The following is a 14,561-nucleotide window of genomic DNA, read 5'->3' on the forward strand; positions in this document are numbered from 1 at the left end:
CATTTCTGGGTTTTGTCCGAACTAAGAACACAGTATAATGGAAACAATGCCCAGAATACATCTCATGTTTTGTTAAGTTATACATCTAAAAGGGCAACCTAAATACTCTCTTTTGTTCCCTTTCTGAAACCTGTTCTAAAAAGTCTTATTTTAATTACAAGAAAGACGGTTTGCCATGTTAAAATGTTAACATTTTACTGATTCTCCATATGTTAATAAGGTGTTAGTCCTTCTTTGAAGTGTTGATATGATCCCCTCATTTTCATCGGGATCAACGGATCATTGTTCAGATAGCCATCAGCACTCAGACACCTTGATTAAGGTGACCCCTTCAACAGTTTCAATTGTTGATTCCTTTCATTAAGTTACAACAAATCTTATTGAAATGAATCATTATCCTGGTAAAACCCAAATTAAGTCATTGTAATTACTTGATTTAATTATGTAGATCATATGATATGTTGTCAAAAGAACTGTAAAACTCTGTAAAGATGACCACAACTTGTTTTTCAAACTTAAGGGGAGTGGAGGAAAGATTAAGTGGCTTTTCTGTGAGAGTAAATGACTTGTTACCTGATTCATATATTGGAAACTCTCTGTTTTAAAATAAATAGGAAGACACACAGATTAATTTCATGGAAGACCCTTCAGTCAGCTCAACATATTACACAGTGTAAATCTGGGGTCATTCCAGATGTCAGAGGCCATCTCATCAACCAGCAACCCACTAATCCACACTATCTTCAGCCTTCATAGCCAGCAGCGTGTGTGCAACATGACAGTGATGGTGATAAACAGACATGAATTAATAAAAATCAAAACTTAAGGAAAATCTGTACTTCATAAGGAATATTGAATAATAGAAGAGGTAGAGAAAGAGAGAGTTGCAGTAAAAATCCTGGATAAGTTGCATCTGGGCAAGCAATCAGAAGTGCTTTTTGACCCAGAAATCTCTTGCATGGAGAAGCTGGCTCACCCCAACCCCAAGAGGCTCTACCTAGTGCTGGAGTATGCCAGCAGAGAAAACCCTTTTCTCCTGTATCAGCACCAGGGGGCACCTTTCAGACCTGGAGAGCAAGCTTGGGTTTTCTCAGGTCCTGTCTGCAGTCAAACATGTGGTACTGTAAGTCAATAGCAGGCCTATAGGTGAACATTGTGAGCAGTACAGTTTGCTGTAAAATGAGAGAGGAGATTCCCAGTGCAGAATATAAAAACAATAGAATGCTTTTTTTTAAGGAAAGGATATCATTTTAAGATACTTTTATAGAACTAATATTGTTGAAGTTGTTTTTATAATGAATGCAGGCAATGATAACACTTGCTTTTCTTGTGACTTTGCATTTAAAGGTTCTCATACTTTAAACCAACTATATGCAGGAGAGCTGATTAACTTTCTAATTCCTCAAACATTTCTCTCTTTTCTCTTTTCCCAGCATGATAATAACGTTGACCTGAAGGCTGACTGGATGAGAGGTATTGCTATAGCTTGCAGCCCTACACCTGGTCAAGCTTTCCCACATCCTCAGCTCAGATGAACTGAATGTGAATGCAGTGCTGGAAGATCTTGGCATCACCAAGGTCCTCAACAGCAGGCTAGACTTGAGAAGCCCCATTAGTGGCTTACCTGGTTTTACTACACTGCATCCAAAAGAGAAGGCCTGTGGAAGCTGTGGGCTACAGCCAGACTTGCACCAAATAGTCCCAGAACAAACTCACATGGTCACTGTAAATGAAAGTGTGGACCCAATGGCATACTCTGTAACCGTACTTGGCACTCTGCTGTAAGATAACTAAGATAACATTAAACATTTGACAACGGGAGCTGCAATTAAAGCAATGGAGCATGAACGAAATTTTGCATGGGGGCTGACAATGACCCAGAGATTCCTCTTTCAGTAAGGCAATAGGAATGTTGGAAACATCAAAACCAAGGTTTTTTTTTTTTTTTCAGAAAAAAGCATGCCGAAGTACTAGGAATCTACCATAGACAGTATATAATGGACCAATAGACCCCGTTGCTCTGGACGGAGACCAGTGAAGGCTATTAGAAGCACTTTTCCGGTGATCACTTGCTTTACTGCGCAGCCTCCAACTGACAGAGACAACGTAAATGTGACGTGAGCAACGTGTCTGAAAGTTGTAAGTCTTCTGGTAGCTGTGACAAGAAAAATCTCAATCATTTCCAATCTGACAGAGACGGAGAGCGTAGGTATATGTAAGGAGATAACATAAGCACAGGCTAATTATTGCTAACTAACATGCTAGTTAACATTAGTAATTAAACCTAAACAGCTAATGTAAGTCGAAACTGCCTGCGAGCTTCTCCTGTACTATACGGTAATTCCTCTACTGTGCGACAGTAAGTCACTTGGTTATGACACAATCGTTAGCTTATTTTTACAAAAATGTTTGCTACGGAGCTATAACGTGAGGTACAAGGTAATGGAGCCTTTTATACATTGTCGTGTTTCTTTAGAAATAAACAATGGACAAATAGAGTCTTTAAACGCTTCAGATGTAAAGTTATTCGCAGTCAAGTGACGTAAAAAGAAAATGGCGGTCAGTGTAATGCTAACAAGAGGTGATTGCTTCGTAGCAACAAAATGGCGCCATCGGAGGTTTGCGTTCTGAAGCGAAGCTTACCCCCTTGGAATCTACCAGTTTTGTAGATCCCAATTTAGTTTTTGTAAAATCCTTACAGATATTTTATACAAAGAAGGATGTGGAGTTAATATCTGAATTTAATTAGGTCATTTTTATTTATGCCAAATTGTGAATTTTCTACTCTTGTATGTCATTATATTTCAAATGTATAGTATTTTTCATTTTATCAAAACAGTAAAAATACATGTATAAATGTAAATATCTTAATTTTTAATAACTTAAGAGAACCCTATAATAAATTTAACTCGACATTGATCTTTACTGACCATTGTCATTCATTGGTGTTAAAAAATATTTCTGTCACATGTTAGCACAATATAATAACATATTTATTTATGACCCTGCAAATACAGTAAAAGAAATAAGCTGCCATGACAGGTTTTGGGCTTAGGTTAAACAGTACACAATATAACAACTAACACAACTAACACACTATGTGTGTGTGTGTGTATGTGTGTGTGTGTGTGTGTGTGTGTGTGTGTGTGTGTGTGTGTGTGTGTGTGTGTGTGCAAATGTTTATCAGGTAACAGAATGTGACTGCGGTACCACTTGCCAGACGGCAGCAGCCGAAAGTTTGTGGTCAGGGTGGCTGTGGTCTCTGATAATCTTCAAATAACGTTTTCTGGTCTACATGTGCTTTATCATCATATTTCCTGTAATGTATCACATTTGTTTAATTGTAAAGGGATTTCTCCACATATTGGTTCCATCTCAGGTTTTCCTTCCATGGTATTTTCCCCTTGATAAAAGAATGAAAGCTAAAATTTCTGATCACAATTCAACAAGCTATTTCTTTGTGCCCCAGCATGCAAAAGCAAAGAGCGCAGCACATTTGTCTGTTGTGATATAAACAAGAAGAAACGAAAGCCGCTGCACCAAAATCCTTTTCATGCTGCAACCCAATTCTTTGACCTCTGGGGGTGGTGCATCTATTAGTTATACTGTGCAATTTTGGATGTCCATCAAAACTGTATATGCTGGTAATGTCTTGGTAATTCATTTGGATTTGTCAGGTTATATATCACCGTTGCCTTTGGGCAATGTTGGCAGTCTATTCAAACAGATACTTTACCTGCGTGCATGGAGGATTCTCTGCTTTTTATTTGATTTCTGTTGATTGCCCTACTTAAAATTTTTTTTTTCTTTTTGACTCTCACCTCTCAGTCAAGTCAACATTAGCTTAGAAGATGTGTTCATACCTTTCCTTTAACCAACAAACATCAGATAATTAATACACTGTAGTGCACAGGCCTGTATTGTCTGATAATGTTGCTATGGAGGCACACACAGTTTGCAAGATGAAGCCTCTGCAAGGCAAAATTTGTGGAAGTCATAAATCTCCACAAACAGTGCAGTCAAACACACTGCGTTACTCATAGTGAGATTTTATCAGCTGCATGTCCCAGCAGTTCTTGTGGATGCTCATAGAGATGAGAGAGTAACAGACATATATCAATGAGTAAATCCAGCACCATGTCAGATCAGATACTACTCAGTGTAAATCACATCACATTCACACATACTCTCATTGAAGCTTTATGTGTGCCTGCTTTCTTTCGGCAGATATTTTGCACTGCAGTTGCAATCAGAACATTTAAGGCCACGTCCACACGTACCAAAACAATCTTTTTTTTTACCCGTCTTCCCTGGATTTGTTTCAAGAATAGTTGTGTCCAAACGAAACCATTTTTAAATGATTCAACACACCTCAGATTTTGGGATATTACAGGCTTAGTTTGTTCATTGTTAGATCTAATTAGCTGTGGATCCTCTGCAAAGCAAATCAACTGAAGTCAAAGTTCTAATGACTGTAAAGTTTCATGAGTGCATAGGAAAAGAAAAATATGAATATGGGGAGCATAAAAATGTATGATTATATGCATACATTATAAGGCAAAAAGGGTGTAAAATCATTATAGCATCTAAATGACTTGGGGAAAACATCTCACATTCACATGAGTCACTTATATACAGCAAGTGGAAACATTAAAATGTGTGAAATGGTGAACATGTCACTTCAACAGTTATGCTGCCTACATATCAATAATAAGTAATAATCAGATCAGTGTTGGTCTCTTTTTATTGCAGTGATCTGCACTAGAAACTGTGTTTAATGTGAGATTAGTTACATATCTACTAGTTACATAAAACTGTCATATTTAAATTTTATTTCAACTTTTGTAAGTTAAATATTCAATTCAATTCAATTTTATTTATAGTATCAATTCACTAAAGACACTTTACAGATAGAGTAGGTCTAGACCACACACTATAATTTACAAAGACCCAACAATTCCAGTAATTCCCCCAAGAGCAAGCATTCAGTGCGACAGTGGCAAAGAAAAACTCCCTCTCAGGAAGAAACCTCGGACAGACCCAGGCTCTTGGTAGGCGGTCTCTGACTGTGCCGGTTGGGGGCGTGATGAACAGTTGCAATAATAATCACAATATTATATATTATTATATATACAATATTGCCAGTATAAAGTATGTTTAATGATGATAACATCAGGTGATGAAGGAGGAGAATTATACTTTATAGCAGCCTCATAAAGAAACCTTGAAATGAGACCATGTGCAAACATTTTAGCGAACTCACCCTTTTAAGGTAAACTTGTTACTGTTTGATTGTTACTGCTGTATGCCTTGTGTTAATACAATATAAACATCATTGAACCTCGCTTACACCATACGATTCCCAGGAGAAGTATTTTCCTCGTATAATTCAAACTCTTCATTAATGTATATGAGCAAGGACAGGAATGGAGTGTTTCCTTTCCTCTTTCCTTCTTTCTTTTTACATAATGTTCCCAGAAAATACAGTGTAAAAATGTAAGAATAAACCATAATTGGGCCAAGAGGAAAACACTGTATAAAAACATTTATGTGAACATAATCATAAACCTTTAAACAACAGTGAGAGGGAGGTGATGAGAAAGTTTATTGTAATAATGTTTTTATGAGAACACATAATAAAGTACAAAATGTATGGAGGGAAAAACAGACATTTAAACTATTTAGAAGAAATTAAGACAGGAGTTTCACCTTCTTCCATGACACGCATTTCAAAAAGGCATTAACATTTAACAATTAGTGTTTGCATATAAACAAGTATTTGATGGACATTTAGACATATGCAAGAAATACTCTAAATATTACATACATATTACCATTAATTAAACAGCTTATTGAATACCTCGTGAAAACAGTCGCAAATATTCTCATTGAAGCAGCCATGCTATGGAAGGCATTTATATGTGTGTCGTGGTCAGTCGGCATTAGCAGTCCAACCCTGAACAAGTGTTGCTGTGATTCTACCCAAGCTTTGACCTTTATCTGACTGCAGAGTGAAAGCAAAAGTGATGCTACAAGATTTCCTTGGCCAGCTTCCTCGATTGCCTTCCAGTAAGTCACCATAAAACCATGTGTTGCTTGATAAGATTTGGCAGATGGAGGAAAGATGACTGGGGTCCATTGTCACAGGTGGTCACCCTCAGCCTCTGTTCAACGATTGAGGCTGTGAGACAGAAAAGACATCCGTTTGAACACCACTTCACACATATTTCAAATTGTTTTATACACTTTCAAATGTGTCATTTTTGTTGATTCTAGCGCAGCAACATGCCTTGTTTTTTCTTACGTCACAATGCAAACACTAATTTATGGATATATTAAAAACAATTATTTCCACTGGAAACTGGTTGAAAAACCTACACTGCGCTGGTAGAGTTTTTCACTTTTTTTAATAAAACAAGATTGTTAGGACTTAAATATAGACATGACTTGATAAAATGATGCACTGCAAACATTTTAGTAATCACCCACCTGCCTGTGTTTCTTGTGGTCCTGTTTTTGTATTTTTTCATCAATCTTGCTCATCAGTTCTTTGACCCATGTGTCTTTGGGGTTTGTGCAAAACACCCTCCCCTTCTTCATGGTGAAGCTAGAGCATAATTGATGCAAACAAACGTTTATTTTGAGTAGCAGTGATAGAAAACCTCTGTTAAAATATTAAACATTTAAGAGTTTTGTGGATGTTCTTATAGTCTGTGCATGCGTACTTACATTACAGCAGGGATGTTGCAGCCTCCATCTGTCACCTGCCATCTGTACGTCACTGCGTGTCTTTGAGTGCCTTTGCTCATTTTTGTCACATACTTCAAACAGCAGTCGTCAAAAGTCTCTGAAGAATTAGAAATCCAGTACAGTGAAGTTAGAAATTCAGTACAATCCAGCACCACTACAGTATGTACAGTATACTATTAGTTGTACAACATTAGTTGTACAACAGTCAAATAATTCAATCAAAAGGTAATTGACACAATGCTAAAGGTCTTAACAAGTCAAAAAGTACACAGTGAGGCCACATCTGCCCACGCAGTTATTGAGGCAATAAAGCTGCCTCATCATTTTATCTTTTCTCTGTATTAAATGCTACGTATGTGACACTACTGTCAGATACCAGCTGCTCTTTTACAGTGTCTTACTTTGTGCCAGTGCAAGGCAAAGACAAGATAGGATCAGCAGGATGATCAGCGTTGGGAAGCGCATGGTGCAGTCTGTAGTTGCAGCTCTGAAAGAAGTCAGATGGATGCAAAAATGAAACCTTGAACCTTTAGCAAATATTTCATAATGGCTCTCTTATACATTCTCATATACATATGTATCTTAAAACGTTGACCTATTTTACTCAACAACTCCCTGTTGTTAAACAAATCTCATTCTATTTGAGTCTCTTTCCATTACAGGACGTGTTGACACCTGTTGAATAAATCAATCACAGTTCTAAAATATGAACCAATTTGTTTTTGATGACCATAAATGTTTCCATTATTTCTTGTTTTTTTTTTGTTGGTAAGAAACTAAATTAAATGTTATTGCTTTTGTGTGCTGATGAAAAAAGAATTCACATCTGTTCTCTGAATCTGTGCTTTTACTTTGAACCTGTTTGACTTAAGGCATAACATTTCATTTCTTAACATAAACCTGCCGTGACATTGCAAAAGAAATTGCCTTTTGGCAAAATCTGTCACATTTACATTGATTTGATGTGAATTGATGTGTAATTTTACTTTTAAAGTAAAGTAAAGTAAAGTAAAATAGAGTAAAGAATAACCCAAATAAAACTTCTACAAATTATATTAATCTTAATCTTATCAGAAAGAATATGAATGACCATTACTCCACATTAAAACAGTGCAGGGTCTCTTTTTATATTATAATTAACCGGTTACTCACCTCTAAAGCTCCAGGTGTATATTGTTGCTCTCTTCTTGTCTCTGTGCAGGTGAGGTGAGGCCCTCTTATAAGGACTCAGGGGCATGGATCATATTTCCATAAACGCGACACACCTTTGCCCCTCGACTCGTCTTTCTTTTTTTCCCGAACCAATACTGATGTGTTTTTCTAAAAGATTTTGGAGTTAAACTCAGGAAGGTTTTAACATCCCCTCACACTGACAGCTACATATTAAGAAACACTCAGTCTTCCACAATGGCTGTTGAAAAAAGGTGTGTATTGCACTTGTTCTTACAGAACTTGTTCTTAAACTCTTACCCAAAAAGTTCTTCTGGTTAAATCATTGCACTTAAGAACAGTATTTAACACAAAGGATGGAATAACAGACTTAGACAGTCACATATTTGTGCTAAGATTCAACTGTTAAAGCTCATCCTGCCCAACATCCTGGCCTTATATAGTTTCAAGTGTGTTAAAATAAGAAACAGACCAGATATTTGTATCTCAAATGATGTGTTTCTCTTTGAATACAAGCACACAATCATATCAGTGTGTCCTTGCTCAAACAGGGTAGATATTAAAGGAAGGATCCCCAAATATCTATTGATATCAATATAACAATTATAACAATACAACATATACACTATATATATATACACATATGTATATATAACATATACACTATATAAATATATATATATATATATTATGTACATGTACATGAACATGCATTTTCACCATGGAATGTGAACATGCACAGGCACTTAAATTCATAAATCTAAATGCACAAACATACAGTACATACACCACATACCCATGTAACACATTATTACATGTAGGTGCAACTAGAGTAATGTACTATATAAAACTAAATAGCATAATTAACATTCACACTTGTCAGTAACTCTTTTCCCTTTTAAAACATTCATTCTCAGGAACATACAAATAACAGAAAAACTAAAACACATGCCTTTAGAGTATAAAGAGATAAAACAAACTTTAAATTGAGAGTATTCCCCACGTTGTGGCCCTGGCCGGGTTTATAGTTCCATTCGTCCCCTGAAAATGATGTCCCTGCACTGATACTTGCTGGTGTTACAGTGAAATCCAGTATGACCTCCTATTAAATTTTTGGCGACATCTTCAATATTTCTATATAGAAAACTGTTCCCCCTAGTAAGGTTTTACTTTTTTTTTATGGACATACAATGATAGATTGGTTTTCTAGAGAAATTACACTATCAGCCTGTTTCAGCCTGCCATAAAATAATTTATAAGCTTCATTTGATGATGAATGACCACCATGCACACAGTCAGAGATGACAGCCTACCGCTATTTTATGGGTATTACTTTATTGGTAAGTCATTTAGTTCTTGTGCATTCTTTTAATGCTGAGATGAATTGGATTCACTGTCTCTGGTTAGCTTTTTAAGTGTGAAACATAAACACTGCATATCATTTAGAGAACATTGGTTGATGTACAGTTTAAAGGTGAAAATTATGATGTTACTCATTTACTTTTAATTGTGTGTGGAAGTCCCCATGTCCCCAACAGATGGCACAGAGCAAGTTTTATCAGGCAATAAAAGCTGTTTCTCAGAATCAATAAAGCTCGCTTGAACTTGTTTGGACCCTTGGAGCCCACGAGAAATATGAAGGAAGAACACTACTCATAAAATCATTGATCTCACTCAGTCACCTAATCACAGAATCAAATAGGACATCCTCTTCAACCCATCACTCTGCTATTGCCTGTCCGTTTAAAAACACCTTATATCGACTTGAGTAAAGTGTGACAAATAAAGCAATTACCAAATTTTGTTGATGTATATACTCAAACCAAAAAAATGTCTCATGTAAAAACCTGTTGACACCCTCAGTCATGCCATATTCTCAGGCGAGCTTCTTCAGAATTTCAGATATGAACCAGATTTGAAGTAACCTTCTTTTAGTCATATTGTGATCTGACAGTTAAGAAGCTTTGCATTAAAAACACTTGTCAGCATTGCCATATCGCATATCCACCCAAAGCCTTTCCTGTTGGCGCCTGACAACAGGCATCAGAGTTCCTTTCACAGAGACTTTCTGTTGAGCGCTTTGTGACAGATATTAATGAGCGTTGAGTGCCTGAGTGGACATTAGAGAGCACTGTTCACTGTTTATACTTACTCACATCCAAACACCCTGCTCAGCCCAATGAGGTGTATCCTGAACCTGCCCTTTTCATTTCCTTTGCCTGCAGGATACTGGTGCACACTTCAGTTGTTTACTACACGTTTACTCCAGCGCCCTGGTAGCTCACCTGGTTGAGCGTGTGTCCCATATACTAAAGCTCAGTCCTTACCGCAGTGGCCAGGGTCTGAGTCTGACCCGTGGCCCTTTGCAGCATGTAGCCCTCCCTCTCTCTTCCCCTTTCCTGTCTTCAGCTGTCCTATCAAATAAAGGCCAAACATTTATCTAAAAAGAATCTGAGAATTTCGTGTATCTTTCCAGTTCCCACCCAAACATTAAAGGAGTTCATATACATTTGATTTGCTGTAATTTATTTACTATTTGCCTCAGTCTTTTTGTGCAATTCTGGTCTTGCTCGCTGTTAGGTGTGATTTTGATCACAATACAAAAAGATCTTAATGTTCATTGGCAAAGCAACCTGCAACTTGAACAAGAAGAAAAAAACTAGAGAGTTGGCTGTGGTTATCTGTATTCCTGGTTGCGCTTGCATATTTGAAAACAAATCGTGATGGATTAATGGCATTGAATATTTGTCAGGAGATGATGGTCCACTGGCAAAGGTACTTGGACCCAGGCCGTGTGATGATATAGTGTGTTGTCTTCAGCATTGCTTTCAGACAATATGATATGTTTTTTTATCCCATCACCGTTGCTGTAGTTTTGCAAGTAGACATCTCCAAGAAGCGGTTTATCAGTGTGTGAGAAACTTTACTTTGGCACACAGAACAAAACAAGTACAGCAGAGATGAGAACAGAGCTGTCTCACATGCTGTAGACTGAATAATGATACTGATTTACCTCTTTTGCAACCCTGCATTTTTAAACTGCATGCGCATGAAAAGGAAAAAGGAAAGCAAACATGGAGGAAAACAATCAAAAAAGAATTTATTCTCTACCGGTTGTCTTATTTCTTTTTCTTTCTTTCCTTTTTTTTTAACTGATTTTGAAGCATCACAGGGGTTCAGGTTTTCTGGGTGTGATAATGCCAAACAGAAAGGTTTCTCTCCTGCTTGGGGCATGACTGTGCAAATAAAAACCATCTATGTTAATGTCAAAAGGTTTTGATAAATTCATTTGATACGTCTGATTAAAGATTAAGTTTGCCCTGACTGTTTCAGATTAGGAAACATCATCAAGATCAAAAGGTTTCTCACTCTTGGGGGCATGAATGTACTAGACAGCAAACTTCCCTTCAATCCAGCCATTACTTTACTTTTCTGATACCAGCAACAAAAAACATAAAAAGAAATGACCAGCAAAGGCAATCCCATAATTAGCAGATGTGAAAACAGCAATAACAACAACAAAACAAACAAACGGGCCACAACCCGAAACGCATTGGTCAAACAATAAAGTTGTTCTGTGTACTACAACTGTTGCTGGAGTTTTACCTTTTCAGACTTTTTTCCTTCTCCATGCACCTTGGAAGTGAAGTTGTGTCGGAAATCCCTACTCTGCTTCTATAAAAAAGACATTTTTTTAAAAAACTATTTCCAAAAAGCACTTTGGTAAAGAAGTCTAAACTTAGCATACCTGTGTGATTTTTCATGGGGGAACATAGGAATTACATTCAGATTAGACAAATCGATCTACATCCAGTGCCAACATGTGGTGCCAATGCAAGAAGTAGTGTTGTCTTTATGCAGCAAAGTAAGGGTGTATCATAATGTATCTGTATCTAATGTATTTTTTGAGGGAGACTGGAGTTTTCAGACCTGCAACTAATTTTTTTTTTTACCTTAACCATTATGTTTATCTAACCTCAACCACAGTTGCCATGCACCGATATTGTAGACAGAAGTATAAAAAAAAATACAGGCACTGGACGTAAACAAACGTAATCTGGAGTTTTGCACAGACGTCCAGTATTAAAATTCTTTCTGGAATTCGGCCTCTGCAGTTATTTTTAGCCATGAAAATCCTAAGCAAATATTTGCAAAATTGACCTGAAATTTTGAGCTGTTTCATTGCTCTATTGTGAGTTTTTGATCTAGCATTCTTATTTTATTCTAATTTATTCAACACTCTGCTGTATTTAGCTCTACCCAGAAGCTGTGTTCTTCAGATGACACTGCTCAGACAACCCAGTAGGTTGGCTCAGAAGATAAGATCAAATATTACACCACTCAACAAGTGAGATGGTTTTGGGTTTTGTGAAAGAATGTTTGCATCATAATTACCTTTGTTTTTTTTCCAGTGAAATCCCCCTGGGTTTTATCTTTGGGTGTTAGTTACAATGATCTGGGAGGAAAAAGAGAAGTCTGTTATGTAACAGAATGTGGAGATGGTCTTATTGTACTTCTAAGCAGCACATATGATTATTATAAACTTATTACACACATCAGGAGGACAGGAAGTCATCTTTTTTTTTAACAACAACAATGTTACAGAGCATGTTTACAAATCTGCACTTGATGGTAACAGACAATTTTATCAGGCACAACACAAATGCACAAACATTTAGCTGGAGTATGATTGGAGGTTAGTGAGAGTTAAGCTCCCTGGCCTGCAACCAATAAAAATGTTGACTCACTGATTTGCAGTGGACATTGGACAACGGCTATGCTGATGGATAAGAAAAGAAATGAAACTGTTATTGCTCGAAGCAGAAACCAAGCTCCCCTGACAGATGAGGGATTTTGTGGCAAACACATGCAGTGGCTTGTTTTGAGTTCTGCCTGAAGGGACATTTGAAGCATGATTCTTGCTGAAAACCATTGGTTGGTATTGTGCAATGAAAACTCTTATGAAATGTGCCCCATACAGTATTCCTTAACCATAAATTGCTTTACACTGTACAGGTACCATTCACACACACATTCATACAAAAGCAATGTGGGGTTCAGTATCTTGCCCAAGGACACTTTGACATGTAGACTGCTGAGGACAGGGATCGAACCACTGACCACAACCGCTCTACTTCCTGAGCCAGCCGCCCCATAATTGAAATAACAAAGGCAAACAACTGGTTTATGTTTATGTCTGTGCTGTATTTGACCAGTGTTTTCTGCCTAACTCTGTTTCTTTATCTGGCAACTGGTCACTTTCTAATGGAAACATTTCATATGTTTGGGTAAGAGCTGTTGCTTTGACCCTTTTACTAAAGAAAAGAAATGAGAGAGAGAGAGAGAGAGAGAGAGAGGGCGAGAGGGAGAGAGAGAGAGAGCAAGCCAAATTAATGTTTTTTTTATCCTCAACAGAGAAGAATTATGATTGTAATTAGTGTTTTAATCCAATTATTTAATTATATTTATAGTTTATCTATGATTCTATGAACTTCCATTGCCTTTGATTTAATTACACCCATTGGATAAAGTATTCTGTTCATATTATTTATTTAAAACTTGCCAAAGAATTGCAAGCACTGAAAAGCATGTAAAGGACTACTTTTGTTATACCATGTTATGTTGTTATGTCTGGAAAATATGTATACAAATGATTCATGAGACATACCATAAAAAAACAGCCATAAAAAAACATTATAGCTTCACTGGGGTGTTTGAACAAGCTGATTCAGAATAATAGACAGTGTTGTATAACTGTAGAAGGCGTAGCTTCAGCATTAAAATTTTAAACTAAACTGTTCTTGCCCTCCAGTGGCAGATGAGGTAAACTGCTTTGGCTTAAAATAAAAATAAAAAACAATACATGCAAAGCAGCAGATCATCTCAGACAGCTGTACACAACAAAAAACTGTAAAAACATCCATATGAAAACAGTTGGATTAGACATAAATGTCAGGCAATAATGTCCAGAAAAGATAGACTGAAAGCGGTAAGATTTTGATTCATGCTTGCATTTGTAGGTGCCCCAAATGCCTAAGCATGTGACACTCCTAGGTTTGATCAGAGCAGAGTGGCTTTTTTGTGTTTACATGTCTGGGAACCAATCTGCACTACAGAACAGTCAATGATGCTTTCCTGTCTGATTCACAGCATAGTAAATGTGGCCATCCATAAAAGGCACCAATACACCTGTAAAAGAGGAGAAGGAAAGTGCAGGCAGCTGTAAACAATGTTCATTCAAAAACACTTTTTGCAAGGTTTTGCAAATGTTTTATGAGGTAGGAAATGTATTCAACGTGTTTGTTAGACGTCAAGGATAAACACAGAGTGTTTTGATGGTAACAATGATGATAAAAACTTAGCAGGCTATCGTTAATTAAGTCTGTTTACTGAAATTACTCATTGATTGACTCAGATTTTTGTTTTGATTGAAATTCCTTTTGTTCATTTCCATAATTAACATGCATATTAATCATCATGTCTATTTGTATCATTGTTGTCAAAGGTGTTTTTCTGACAATGTTAAAGAAATGCCCAGCTCTCTCAAAGATTCAAACCATAAACTGTTACAGTCTATGATTCAAACCCTTTAACGTTCTCACTGTTAGGCAGCACTGCATCACCGTGTGTATAAATGTAAA

At 36.9% G+C, this 14,561-nt stretch overlaps 1 protein-coding gene across 1 annotated transcript; it reads right to left on the reverse strand.

The window, feature by feature from the left end:
- Positions 1-5,855: 5,855 nt before the first annotated feature.
- Positions 5,856-7,233, reverse strand: ccl25a (chemokine (C-C motif) ligand 25a). Its single transcript, XM_028594239.1, has 4 exons — positions 7,152-7,233; positions 6,730-6,847; positions 6,490-6,607; positions 5,856-6,181 (listed from the first exon to the last, which is right to left on the reverse strand). The coding sequence occupies exons 1-4, from the start codon at positions 7,213-7,215 to the stop codon at positions 6,158-6,160; spliced, it is 324 nt and encodes a 107-aa protein (XP_028450040.1). The 5' UTR covers positions 7,216-7,233; the 3' UTR covers positions 5,856-6,157.
- Positions 7,234-14,561: the final 7,328 nt, after the last annotated feature.

Source organism: Perca flavescens, chromosome 12 (assembly GCF_004354835.1).
Source record: "Perca flavescens isolate YP-PL-M2 chromosome 12, PFLA_1.0, whole genome shotgun sequence".
Classification (NCBI taxonomy): domain Eukaryota; kingdom Metazoa; phylum Chordata; class Actinopteri; order Perciformes; family Percidae; genus Perca; species Perca flavescens.

Coding starts and splice junctions, on each gene's coding strand:
- ccl25a (XM_028594239.1), bottom strand. CDS start 7,215: ATGCGCTTCCCAACGCTGATCATCCTGCTGATCCTATCTTGTCTTTGC. Junction 6,848..7,151: donor TTGCCTTGCACTGGCACAAA/GTAAGACACTGT, acceptor CTAATTCTTCAG/AGACTTTTGACGACTGCTGT. Junction 6,608..6,729: donor TGCAACATCCCTGCTGTAAT/GTAAGTACGCAT, acceptor ATTATGCTCTAG/CTTCACCATGAAGAAGGGGA.